The sequence below is a fragment of the Ursus americanus genome, chromosome 27 (assembly GCF_024610735.1).
Source record: "Ursus americanus isolate L20-20 chromosome 27, mUrsAme1.1.p, whole genome shotgun sequence".
Taxonomy (NCBI): domain Eukaryota; kingdom Metazoa; phylum Chordata; class Mammalia; order Carnivora; family Ursidae; genus Ursus; species Ursus americanus.
In genome coordinates this window covers 9,817,350-9,831,004 of record NC_142153.1, presented here as the reverse complement: position 1 = coordinate 9,831,004, position 13,655 = coordinate 9,817,350, and the positions used below count along the sequence as shown (strand labels likewise).

Here is a 13,655-nt window from a genome sequence, read left to right as displayed (position 1 = left end):
TTTTCTTTCCTTTTCCAATTAACTTGAAGCTGATTGTCTTTACTTCTCCCTTTGCTACACTTTTAACTTTAAATCTTACCTTCTCTTCCAATTCAGTAATCTATGTGTATGTAGGTTTCTGTATATTTAACATAAACTGAATCAAAATATTTTTTGGGTACATGGACAGAATTGAGAAAAAGATTCTGAAATTCATATGAAAAGTAAATAACAGTATCCAGGTAAATTTTAGTACTAACGAACGATGAATGAAATATAGAGCTTTTTATTTTAAAAACATCTTTCTGATTTTTAATGAATGAAATATAGAGCTTTTTATTTTAAAAACATCTTTCTGATTTTTAATGTAGTACCAAATATTAATTAGAATATCTCAGATACTTTGGTAGATATACATATTTAGAAGTTTCTTGTAATCACAATACCCCCAAAAATTTCCATTAACAATATAGATGCATATCTTCTTAAGTGTTTTTCTAAGTGAAACATAAAAATATTTATACCTTTTTTTTTTTTACTAAGAGAGTATTAGCCACAACTTTGCGTATCTTAAAATATAGGCCTATGTCATCACTTTGTGGCATATCAGATTCAATTTATTTATTTATTTATTTTTAGTATTCGATTTAAAAATGAAAAATAATTCATTTTAAAAATCCATTATGAATATTTAGACTACTTCCAGTTTTTCATTGTTGCAAACAACCAGTAATAGACATTATTATATAAATACCCATTTTAGAGCAATTGTTCAACTATAGTCTCAGGTTAAATCCGAGAAGAGAAGTTGCCCAAATCTAGCCTTGATGTCCATTCTTAATTCATTCAATAGATTGTATGTGCATGTGAGTGTGTGAATCATTATGCATCTTATTACAATTATAACAAGAAATAAACATTCATTTTAAAAATATACGTATGCAAAAGAATGAAATAATCATTAATCTTAGCACGGAGAATTCATTGTTAAAAATATGTTAAAATATAGATGTACACACATGAGTGTGTGCATGTATATTGGTGTTTTTATATTTTACTTAGAATTATCACATTTTTGAAAATTCTAAATTAAAATTAGTTCATATACTTAGAATGGAAATTGCAGGCACTTTTTTTTACTTAACCTAAATAGTTTCCAAATACAGACAAATGAACAGGCTAGGGAATTTTAGGAAGCCACTTCTATTATAAAACTAAGAGTATTTGCAGTTGAGGTAACAGATAATTGTTTTTTCTGGAATTCGAATTCATTTTTGTTTTCCTGATCCTTTCCCTCCAGTTAACCATGCCCTTTAAATCACTTATATTAGTGCTCAAAACAAAACAAAACCAAAAACAAAACAACACTGGCACTTTGTGTTGTGTTTTATTTTGTTTTCTCTTACAGCAACAGTTTCTAACAACCTTGGCCTGGAAGAAGGACAATACCAAATAAATCATCAGAAACGGACCTAAACCAAGAAGGGAAAAATAATTTCACCCTCATCTCTGTTGTCACTGCTGAGGGTTTAAAATATGAAATAATAAATCATCTGTACTTGAATCACCTAAATTATGTCTGATGTTTTCTCTGTATTTTCAGTCTCAACTTCTACCCTTTCTACTGCAACTTGAATCCAGAAGAGGCTTTGAATCAGGCAGGTGAAAGCAGCTTATCTCATGATGCCAAGAGGGGCTGCTAGTTCAGTCTCATGACCCAAGGATAGCGTGTCCCATTTTCCCTTATGCTCCTTAAGCTGACCTGAATCTTCTTCCCTCAGTCCAACCTCCCTCCTTCTCTTCAGAGCTCCTAGCTTTCAGCTAGTCTGTGATTTGCCCCAGTGGTACTTACTCAATCTCCTCTTGTTACTGTTTCTCCTCTTTGAAAGCTGTATATCCACTGTAGCCTGTTGAGACACCTGTTTACCAAGAGTAGATTTATCATGGAGCTAAGGAAGCCAAAGCATCAGGGCCACTTACTTGACTAGTGCTCTTATTTCCAAGTCAGGACCTTACATTTTGTATTCTTTTACTCAGAGTTCATCAAATTTTATATAGTTTGGAACCTACAGAACCTGGATCTTCCTCTTCATCAGCAAACTTGGCAGTGGTGTGCTGGAGCCAGTTCATACCAGCTGGCAAGAAATTTTGCTCTCATAAAAAAAATAGACAAGTTTTGTGATGGTGTGGAGAAATTAGAACTGTTGCACACTGTTGATGGGAATGTAAAATGGTGAAGCTGTTATAGAAAAAAATTATGATAGTTCCTCAAAAAATTAGAACTTGAACTACAATATGATCCAGCAAAGATAGAGTAGAAATGTCTTAGAGAAAATTATTTTGCTTTTGGATTTGGAAAGGAGATGGATGCTGCAGCTAGGAGGATGCTGCTGAAATAAAATGTTTTGTCTCCTGGAGAAAACCTCTCTATTACTCATAATTCCATACAAATTGTGTGAAAGGCCAGTGAAAATTTGGAAATCATGCAATCATGTAATACTTTGAGGATATTTATTCCTATTTAGGAAACGCAGGGCTTAGTAATTCTCTCTCAGTCAAAATATGTGCTGTTATGCTGATATACTGTTGTGTGAACTCTTCACTTAGTAATAAATTCTCAGAAAGCAAAATGTAACACCATTTCCTCATTGCTTGAAGTCTACTGCATTTTTCTTTTGATACCCGACATTTTTCTGGAATTACTCTGGAACAATGATCAGTTACCTCTACAGTGTTAAATTCAAGAATTCATTTCGGTCCTCTTTTTTTGTTTGTTTGTTTGTTTGTTAGTTTGTCTATATTTGATATTTAAACTTTGGACCTTCTTCCATTTCTGAAACATTTCCTTCTCTTCTAATACCTAGTTGTGTATCCATCTCTGACCACTTTTTCTCAATGTACATTGTTACCATCCATTTATTTGTCCTTAAATATTGGTGTTATTTACACTTGACTTCCATTTCTTTCTGTTGTATACCAGTAGTTCATAACTAACTGTGTGCAGCATTTTACTTGGGGAGATTTTGCAAAATACTTATTCTGAAGCATCCACCCTTGAAAAATGTATTCAGTAGGATATTTCTCTGATAATGCTGGTTATTCTTCTGATATAAAATACTCTTCTTTGTTGCTAACACACACACACACACACACACACACACACACACACACAGATCAGTATTTTATCTGAGTTCATATGTTTACCTAAATTCCTACTAGGCTCATGATGAACTAGACACAGATTACCAAAATAATTCTTGGTGGTGGTTGTACCTCTCCCTAAGTGTGTTATGCAAGGTCATTTTTTGAATTCCTGGGTAAAAGAAGAGCCCAGCTTAAACAGGTAGAGTTCAGGACACGCAGAGTACTCACATGTGGATCATTAAAGGAAAATATACAGAGCTTGGCTGCCTCTCCAAAATTACAGTTAGAGACCAGGACACGATCCCAAGGAGAATGATCTCATCTATGAAACCTGAGATGACATCAGAAACTAATGATGTACTGAACATAGTAAAAAAATTAAGAAACCTGAGATGTCCCTTACTAACAGTTTCCTCTTTGACTCATAGCTTTAGCTGAACACAACTTAGATGGATTCTAGTGGATGGTTTATGTCATCTTGTGCAGCTACAGTACTTTTTCTGGGCAGCAGAGTCTGTCCTCTATTTGATGACTAGCCCTCCAGGCTTCTTCGGTCTTGCAGCTCTGTAGTCTCAACACATGACTCCATAATTTCCAACAAAACTGAAGAAAGTGTGGAAAACACGATCCCTGTCCACTAACCATTTCTAACTGGCAGTGACACAATTTATTCTCATGGTGCCTTGGCTCAATCAAGCTGCATAACCTTAGCTTCAAAGGAGGCTGGAAAACATCAGGAGAACTTATGAATATTTGGTGAGCTTTACTGTCCCTACCACGTGTGAAATGGAAAAAAACTAAGGTTGTGACGTCCGTGACTCGATACAAGCCCGCCACAGTTCCCATGACGGAAGACCTGCTAAAGCACCCAATGACAAGGCCATGGTCATTGATTTGGCTAAGGCTTCCCTCTGCTCCCTTCACTCTCAAGTCCCTAGAGAATCAGTCTGCTAGTTTCTGAGTTGGATGCTAAACAAATTTCTGAGGTACAGGGACACTGGAAAAGTGCCATTGCTGCATTGACAAGGCCTATAGCCATTTTTAAAAGTTGGACATCCTGGGTGCACATAAGTATGTGCATAAACGGAGTGTCAGGAGTGATAGCCACAAGAATCTTCCTTGCAGTCCTCTTACTACAAGGAGCATGAGTGGTAAAGGGTCTGAGCTGCTGCACATTGTTGGCGAGGCCACCCTGCCCATGATTCCAACCAATGGTAGAATCTTGATAGAGATACGAAGACAGGCAGTCCTGGATGACTCAGGACTCCTCTGACAGCTGCCTCTGGCTTGAGAACTCCCCAACAGTCCCGCTGACACTTCCCTACATTGAACAGACCCTCCATAGGTGGTGTGAATCCTAGGCTGCTATTCAATTTTCTCTCCCTCTCTCCTTCCCTTGGGGTTGGACTTCACTGTCTGCCGGTTTTCTCAGGCTTTTCATCTTTCTCCCCATTTTTCACAGTGGTTTTCCTCCTATTAAAATCAGTGCGCATTCAGTCTGTCCTGGCATCTGCTTCTCAGAAGATCCAGATTAGAACAAGTAATACTGAAGGTGTTATCGGTAAATTGGTAGTAAGATGCGGATTTGGTTTGGAAGCAAGGACAGGTTCCTCTTGGGGAAAAAAGGACGCAGATAGTTCCGACCACAAGGTGGCAGTACAACTCGAAAATTTTCATGGGGAGGAGGGAAAATAGCCCACTAGAGGAGACTGGTGGTAGAGATGCAATAAAGCAGGCATTTCAAGTCAGTGGAGTTAGCTGATTACTGCTGTAGAAGGATGATAAGAGATCCAAGGCTGTTGCCAAGCAGTTACTGCCTGTGCCTGCGAGCCACAGAGTCTCAGCAGTACTTACAAAGAGGCCTTTATCAGCCATTGTTGCGTGTCAGATACAGGTGAAAGGCAGGCAGAAAATCTGTTTGTCACCCTTGCAAGTTCCAGAGACATCTGACTACTCAGCCAAAGGAGCTCTGTTAGGCTAAGGTCAGGGTGCTGTGGGAAAAACCTGAGATCCCAAAAACAGGAAGGAGGACTTCTGAATGTATGCCACTGAAGATGTTGATTCTCTTAAGCCCACCTCCTCTGCCCAGTGATTGGAAGCCACTGTGCTTGAAGATGCTGCAGGAATTTCTTCCCTGCAAGGGAATGGGGGCCTCCACCCCTATCCCGCAGGAGTTTCCCATCTCTTCTTCTGACTCCTAGGCCACTAATTAGGATTAAATCCTATTGTAACAGAGGTGGTGATGTGCTGGCCAGGGGGTAATGCTTAGCTGGCAGAATCCAAGAGGCCATAATTACCACTGTGATCAGTATGGGTGGAGGAGCAGCCAAGGGAACTTGACTCACAGGTAGTTGTGCAGATAGTAAATAGAGGATTGAGGCTTTTTAGATGCAAAATAGACTGGCAGCCAACTAGGGAGTCCCTTACATCAATAATGAAGAGAAAGCAAGAATAGCAGGAGACCAAGGGTTGTCTCTCCAGGAAAAATCAGAATCCCCGAGTTTCAGTTCCCTGACCTCAACCAATTTTTAGATCTGAAACCCATCGACTGAGAATGTGGCTTGATTTCTTGTTGGAAAGACCCTCTAACTCCATGGAAAGTATAAACTATCATGATTCTCCCGTCTTTCCCTAAAGGAAGCTATAGCCAGTTCACTCAAGTGTCTGTACACTGGCAGAAGGGAACTGACAATATATTTTGAGGACAATTGACACAAATTCTGGGTTGATTTTGATACTCATCAGCACTCTTGTTGGATTTGAGCCTAGGAGAACCAGGTAATAAATTGGTTCTTGGCTAAAGTTTGGCTCACAGTTGCCTACTGAGTCTATAGATACCTCCAGTGATCATTTCCCCAGTTCTCTACTGAATACCTGGAATTGATACACAGTTGGAGTAATCCCACATTGAGTCCTGACCTGTGGAGTAAAAGCTATCCTAGTAGAAAAAAACAAAAGTAAACCCCTGCCTGACACCATTTCACCCACTGGCCAAGACAGTAAATCAAAACCACCATGTACAGTGACAGATGGTAGCCACACTTGTGTGAGCATAGCACGACACATAGGGTTGTTGAATCACGATGTTGTACACCTGTAACTAATATAATATTCTCTTGTCAAGTATACTCAAAAACAAAAAACAAACATAGCTTGGGGAAAGGAGGTAGTGGAAATTATTACCACTGTTAAAATGTAGGGGTGGTGGTCTCCATCATATTTTTGTTTAATTTGTCAGTCTGGTCCCTGCAGAAACCAGATGGAACCTGATAAATGATCAGACTAATGCTGCCTTATCTAACAATACAGTTCACCCTTAAAGAGCATGGGGGTGAGGGATGCTGAACCCCCCTTCATGGTTAAAAATCCACGTATTTTGTATGTTATATGTGTTAATACTGTATTCTTCCAATAAAGTAAGCTAGAGAAAAAAAAATTAAGAAAAATCACAAGAAAGAGAAGATACATTTACACTACTGTACATATATTGATTGAAAAAAAATCTGCATTATCGGTGGTCCTGAGAAGTTCAAACTTATGTTGTTCAAGGGTCAACTCTATACCTAATTCAAATCAATGTGTCAGATGTAGTATCATTGATGGAAGTGATTACTAAAATCTCAAGCACATGGTATGTGACCACTGATTTGAGGAATATAATATTTTCCATCACATCAGTAATAGTTTTTGTCCATGTTCACATTCCCTGACACTGCTAATTCCCTGTGCAGTAGGAATAGGCAAAAGTAAAACACAATACACTCCAGAGGAATCTCTTCTTTCCTCAAAGTGCCTCTTGCTGTCTTCTAATGGCAAAGTTTAGCATCACTCTCACTTGTAATAGATAAAATATTTAGAATTCAATCCATTATTGCAGAACAGGTATTGAATAGTGAATTCAAATCTGAGAGGCAATAAATAACCTGGCCTTCTGGCCTTCTGGTTATGGGCCTGAAAAGTACTGAAGCATTGGAGAAAAGGAGGTCTGGGGTAGAGGCATGTGGGTACTCCCACATATGGGAGTAGGTACGAAGTGTTAATATTTTTGTATCACATATTCATACCACTAGAAAACATTCATTACAAGAAAGGCACTAAAAACCAAGTTGTCCCAGGAGTGTCGTGATGGGCATATAAATGACATGGCCATGGTAGCTATGTATAGGCCTAATACGTACATTTCCACTTACTGAAGCAAATACAGTTACTGCTGCCTCTAAATGTCAAACTTGTCAAAGGCAGAGACCAGTATTAAGCTCCAATTTAGCACTTTTTTTTTTTTTTAGGAAATCAACTTGGTCACAAGTTGATCGTGTCAGAACTTCTTCCATCCTGGAAAGACCAGAGGTTTGTTCTGTTAATTTTGTTCAATTATTTGTTCACCTTTCCTACCAGCAGAGCCTTAGCTGGCATGACTGTATATGGGATTACTGATATAACCAGTAATATAATGGAATCCATAGGCACAGACTCCCACATTCATAGCATCTGACCAAGGCAGCCACTTCATAGTGAAAAAGGTGTGCTTGATTTCCAATGATTGTTTCTCATAACGTGTCACTTAGCCTCACAGAACTCTTGAACAGCTTTCTAAACGTGCAACTGAATCACCAGATTGAAGGAGGTTTTCTAAAGCAATGCGATAATTCCTTTGATGATTAATTTTATGTCTCAACTGACTGAGCTATAAGATACCCATAGGTGGTAAAACATTATTCCTAGGTATCTGAATAGAACAAAAATGTTGAGGAATGGTGAATTTGCTCTCTGCCTGAGCTGAACACACCCATCTTTTCCTGCCTTTGAACATCAGTAATCCTTGTTCTTAAGGACTCAGATAAAGGGCTTACAAAATCAGCACCTGATTCTCAGGTCTTTAGACTCATCAGACACTGATTGTACCACCAGCTTTCCTGGTTCTCCAGCTTGCAGGTGGCTGACCATGGGACTTCTTGGCCCCCATAACCACATGGGGCAATTCTAAAATAGAGCTCATATGTATCTCAGGGCGCCTGGGTGGCTTAGTCGCGTAACCGTCTGCGTTCGGCTTAGGTCATGATCCCAGAGTCCTGGGTTTGAGCCCCATTTGGGCTCCCGGCTCAGCAGGAAGCCTCTTCTCCCTCTCTGCTGTTTCCCCTGCTTGTGCTCTCTGTCAAATAAATAAATAAAATCTTTTAAAAATTTCATATGTATATATATATATATATCTTCTTGGTTTGGTTTCTGTGGAGAACCTTGACAAATACAACATCGTTAGGATGAAATATGCTTTTTAATCCAGAATTCCTAATGTGTCACTAATAGTAAGGACAATAGAATGGGAATATAGGGGTGGAAGTAGGAGTGGTCACGCCTACCTTTTCTCCCAATGCCCAACTGAGGGACTTCTTGGCTTCCGACCCACATTCTGGGATCTTTGGATAGGAGGTCATGCATGGTTCCCAAAGGAGGCAGCTCTTCTCAGAAGAAACAGCGAATTTCTAACTTTCTAACTAAAATACAAGGACAGCTGCTACCAGGACACTTTTAATTTTCTGTATCCGGTGACAAATCAACAACAACAACAACAACAACAACAACAAAAGGGTCACTATGTACTCTGATTAGCAGGAAGAATTGGGAGTGTTTTTACCCAAGGGAGGCAGGGGGGAATATGGTTGGAACACACGTCATATACACTTGAGTGTGTCCCATTGTAACTGTGAATGGACATGCCCAACAATGCTGGAATAAGAAAAGTTTGATTATTAAGGGTTCTGGCACTTCAGGATAAAGTTTTGGTCACACCATCAGGAAGCCATGGAGACCGTCCAGGTAATAGCTGAATAGGAGGGGGATTTAGAATAAACAATAGGTATCAAGGGTTAGGACTTCAACATATTTTCTTCTTATTGTGGTAAAAACCACAAAAGCTAAAATCTGGCCTCTCAACAAATTCTTAGTAGACAGTATTGTTAACCAGAAGCACCATGTTATATATAGATCTCCAGAGCATTTTTATTTTGCATGACTGAAATTCTATATCCACTGAGCAGCCACTCAATTAACCCTGCCCCCAGCCCCTGGCAACCACCACCATTCTACTTTATGCTTCCGAGTTTGACTATTGTTGAAACCTGATATATAACTGGAGTCATGTAGTATACGTCCTCTGTGACTTGCTCATTTCAGTCAGCATAATGTGCTCAAGGTTGATCCATGTTTAGCATGAGACAGGATTTCTTCCTATTTTATGGCTGAATAATACTCCATTATATTTATATACCACATTTTTTAATCCATTAATCTGTTGACAGACATGACGGTTGTATCATTACTTTTCTCTTACAAATGTTGCTGCAATGAAAATGAAATGCAAATATCTATTTGAGATCCTGATTTCAATTATTTTGAATAAATACTTGGAAAGGGGATGGCTGGGCCATACAGTTGTTCAGTTTTTAATCTGAGGAAATCCCACAGTTTTCCACAGCAGCTGCACCACTTTACATTCCTACCAACAGTGTAATGGGGTTCAAATTTCTCCACATCCTCATCACCACTAGCTATTTTCCAGGTTTTGTTTTGTTTTGTTTTGTTTTTGTTTTTGTTTTTTTTGCCATCCAAACACATGTAAAGTAATGTGGTTTTGATTTACGTTTCTCTGATGATTACTGATGTTGAACATCACCATTTTGCTACTGAGTTACAGGAGATTCTTATCAATTTTAGATATCAATCCTTTATCCGAATCATAGTTGACAAATATTTTCTCTCACTTTGTAGGTCACTTTTTCTCTCTTTCTCTTTCTTTCTTCTTTCTTTCTTCTTTCTTTCTTTCTTTCTTTCTTTCTTTCTTTCTTTCTTTCTCTCTCTCTCTCTCTCTTTCTTTCTTTCTTTCTTCTCTTTCTTTCTCTTTTCTTATTTCTTTCTTTCTGTTTTTTTTTTTTTTTCTGTGCAGAAACTTGTGAGTTTAATATAGTCTCACTTGTTTCTTTTTGCTTTGGTTGACTGGGCTTTTGGTGTCATAGCCATGACTGCTATTATGAAGTTTTTCCTTATGTTAGGAGGCTGCAATTTCAAGTCTTGCAATTATTTGTGGATATCCAGTTTTCCAAACACTATTTGTTGATGACACTACCTTTACAACAATGGGTGTTCTTGGCTCCTTTTCCAAAGATTAGTTGACCGTATAAATGTGAGATGACTTCTGGGCTTTCTCTTCTGTATTGTTGGTTTATGTGTCTGTCTTTATGCCAGTACCATGCCGTTCAAATACTGGAGCTTTTTAGTGTTTTCAAATCAGGAAGCATGAGGCCTCCTGCTTTGTTCCTATTTCTCAAGATTGTTTTGGCTCCTAAAGGTCATTTTTGGTTCCATATGAATTTTAGGATTGTTTTTTCTATTGTTGTAAAAAAAATAGCATTAGCATTTTGATAGGAATTGTGTTGACTCTAGATCACTTTGGGTAGTATGGATATTTTAACAATATTAAAATTTCAAAACCATGAGCATGAAATGTCTTTCCATTTATTTTTGCCTTAACTTCTTTCAGCAATGTTTTCTAGTTTAAGTGTGCAAGTCTGTCACCTTATTGCTTAAGCTTATTCCTAAGTATTTCATTCTTTTTGATGCCATTGTAAATGAGATTTTTTTCTTATTTTCCTTTTTTGATTGTTGATTGTATGTAAAAACACAGCTGGTTTTTGTATGTTGATTTTGTATCCTACAACTTGGATGCATATGCTTATTAGTTCTGCCAGGTTTTTTTTTTTTTTTTGAATCTTTGAGGTTTTCTGTATATAAGATCATATTATCTGTAAACAGAAACAATTTTACTTCTTCCTTTCTGATTTTTATGCTTTCTATTTCTTTTCCTTGCCTAATTTCTCTGGTTAGGAATTCCAGTACCAGGTTGGATATAATTGGCAAGAATGGGCATCCTTATCTGATTTCTGATCTCAGAGGAAAAGTTTTCAACTTTTCACTTATAGGTATGATGTTAGGTGTGGGCTTGTCATATATGGCCTTTATTATGTTGAGGTATGTTCTCTCTATACCCACTTTGTTGAGTTTTTATATAAAATGGCTTTTGAATTTTGTCAAGTGTTTTTTCTGCCTCTATTGAGATGGTCATATGATTTTTATTATTCATTTTGTTAATGTGGTGTATGGCATTGATTGATTTGTGGATGTCGAACACCCTTACATCCCTGGAATAAATTCCACTTGATCATAGTGTATGAACCTTTTAATGTATTGTTGAATTTGGTTTGATAATATTTTGTTGAGGGTTTTTGCATCTATATCCAGGATATTGACCTATAATTTTATTTTCTTGGGGTGTTCTTATCTGATTTTGTTATTAGGATAATGTGGGTCTCATAAAATGCATTTGGAAATGTTTTGTCCCCTTCTATTTTTTGGAAGAGTTTGAGAAATATAGTTTTTAATTGTTCTTTGAATGATTAGTAGAACTCATCAGAAAAGCCATCTGTCCTGGACCTTTGCTGGGAAGATTTTAATACTGATTCAATCTCCTTAGTAGTATTTGGTGCATTCAGATTTTCTGTTTCTTCATGATTCAGTCTTGGAAGTTTGTAGCTTCTAGGAACTTATCCATTTCTTCTACGTTGTTCAATTTTTGGCATATAATTGTTTATTGTAGTCTCTTATGATCCTTTGTATTATCGTGATACCAGTTTGAACCTCTCCTCTTTGCTTTATGATTTTATTTATTTGAGTCATCTCTATTTTTCTTGGTAAGTCTTGCAAAAGCTTTGTCTGTAAACTCTTTTCAAAGAACCAGCTCTTGCATTCGTTGATCTTTTCTACTCCCTTTTTAGTCTCTACATCATTTTTTTTCTATTCTAATCTTTATAACTTACTTCCTTCTACCAACTTTGGGCTTAATTTGTACTTTATTTTCTTTATGTGTTAAGTTAGGTTGTTTACTCGATATTTTTCTTGTTTCTTGAGGTAGGCATTTATTGCTATGAACTTCCCCCTTGCAACTGCTTTTGCTGCATCCATCAGTTTTGAAACATTGTAGTTCCCTTTTCATTTGTCTTGCAATATTTTTTATTTCATTTTTGATTTTTTTGTTGACTTTTTTGAGGTTTTTTTATACTCTAGATAAGTGTCCTATGTCAGATATTCAGTCTGAAACTCTTTTCTCCCAGTCTGAATTTTAATTTTTTTAGTCCTCTCAACAGGGTTTCTCACAAAGTGTGTATTTTAAAATTTAATAAAGTCAAATCTATTTTCCCTCTTATGTGTGTGGTTTTGGTGTTAAAACTAAAAACTTTTTGACCAGCCCTAGATCACAAATATCTTCTCCTAACTTTTTCTTCAAAAGTTTTCTAGTTTTACATTTTTCACTTAACCCTTGGGTCAAATTTTATCTAATTTTGTATAATGTATGAGATATCAGTCCAGGTTCATTCTTTTGCCTTTGGATGTTTAATTGCAGTGGCACCATTTATTTAAAAGGCTATAATTTTTTTCCATTCAATTGCTTTAGAAACTTTGTTAAAAACCAGTTGGGCATATTCATGTAGATTTATTTCTAAGATCTCTACTCCATTCAACTGTTCTAGTAGCTATCCCCCAGCCAGTATTATACTGTCTTGATAACTGTAGTTATGTAGGAGGACAATATCAAGTACAATGTTGACTTTACTCATCTTTTTCAAGATTGTTTTGACTATTTTTGATCCTTGGCATTTTCACGTACATTTTATAATTAGCTTGTCCATGTCTATACAAACAGTTGCTGCAATTTTAATAAGAATCATGTCAAAATTTACCTCTTTACTATGTTAAATGTTCCAACTCATGAACACATCTTTCCATTTATTTAGTTTTCTTTGATTTATTTAAATTTTCTGCATATAGATGCCAAAGAGTATATTAATTTTCCTAGAAATTATAAACTGAAATTCATTTTAATATCTATTTTCACACAGTTGTTGGTAGTAGAAATGCAATTAAGTTTGTGTGTTGATCTCTTATTATTGCAACCTTTCTGAACTTGTTAGTTTGAACAGATTTTGAGGGGGAAATGTCCAAAATTAAGGGAAATAAAAAGGAGAAAACCTTTGGGATAAAGAGCGTTGTGAAGATCTCCTTACCTAACACTATAAACGCAACACATACAAAAATAATAAATTATATTTCATCCAAATTTAAAAGTTTTATTTTGTGGAAGATCTCAATAGGAGGATAAACATACACACACACACACACACACACACACACACACACGTACAGATCTTCTTCTACTTACTATCAGAATGAGAAAGTAAGAAAACAATTCCATTGCAATGGTATCATTAGAATAAAATACCCTGGAACGCATTTAACCTAGGAGGTAAAAGACCTATACTCTGAAAACCATAAGACATTAATGAAAGAAATTAAACAGAACACACACACACACAAATAGAAAAGACAAAAAAGATATATCCTTTGTTTCCTTTTTACTCTCTTGCTTTCTTCCCCAGTACTTTGATGATTTCTTGTAGTGGTCTGTTTCAACAACTTTCTCTAAA

At 36.8% G+C, this 13,655-nt stretch overlaps 1 protein-coding gene across 1 annotated transcript in view; it reads left to right on the top strand.

Annotated features, from left to right (window-relative positions):
- LOC123780384 (disintegrin and metalloproteinase domain-containing protein 5-like) overlaps nt 1–4,818 on the top strand; it is a 140,022-nt gene extending 135,204 nt beyond the window's left edge. The window contains exons 21-22 of the mRNA XM_087856318.1: nt 1,583–1,641; nt 4,586–4,818. Of these exons, the coding sequence (XP_087712444.1) occupies nt 1,583–1,641; nt 4,586–4,818 (292 nt within the window). The remainder of the gene's footprint in view (nt 1–1,582; nt 1,642–4,585) is intronic.
- The last annotated feature ends 8,837 nt before the right edge of the window (nt 4,819–13,655 follow it).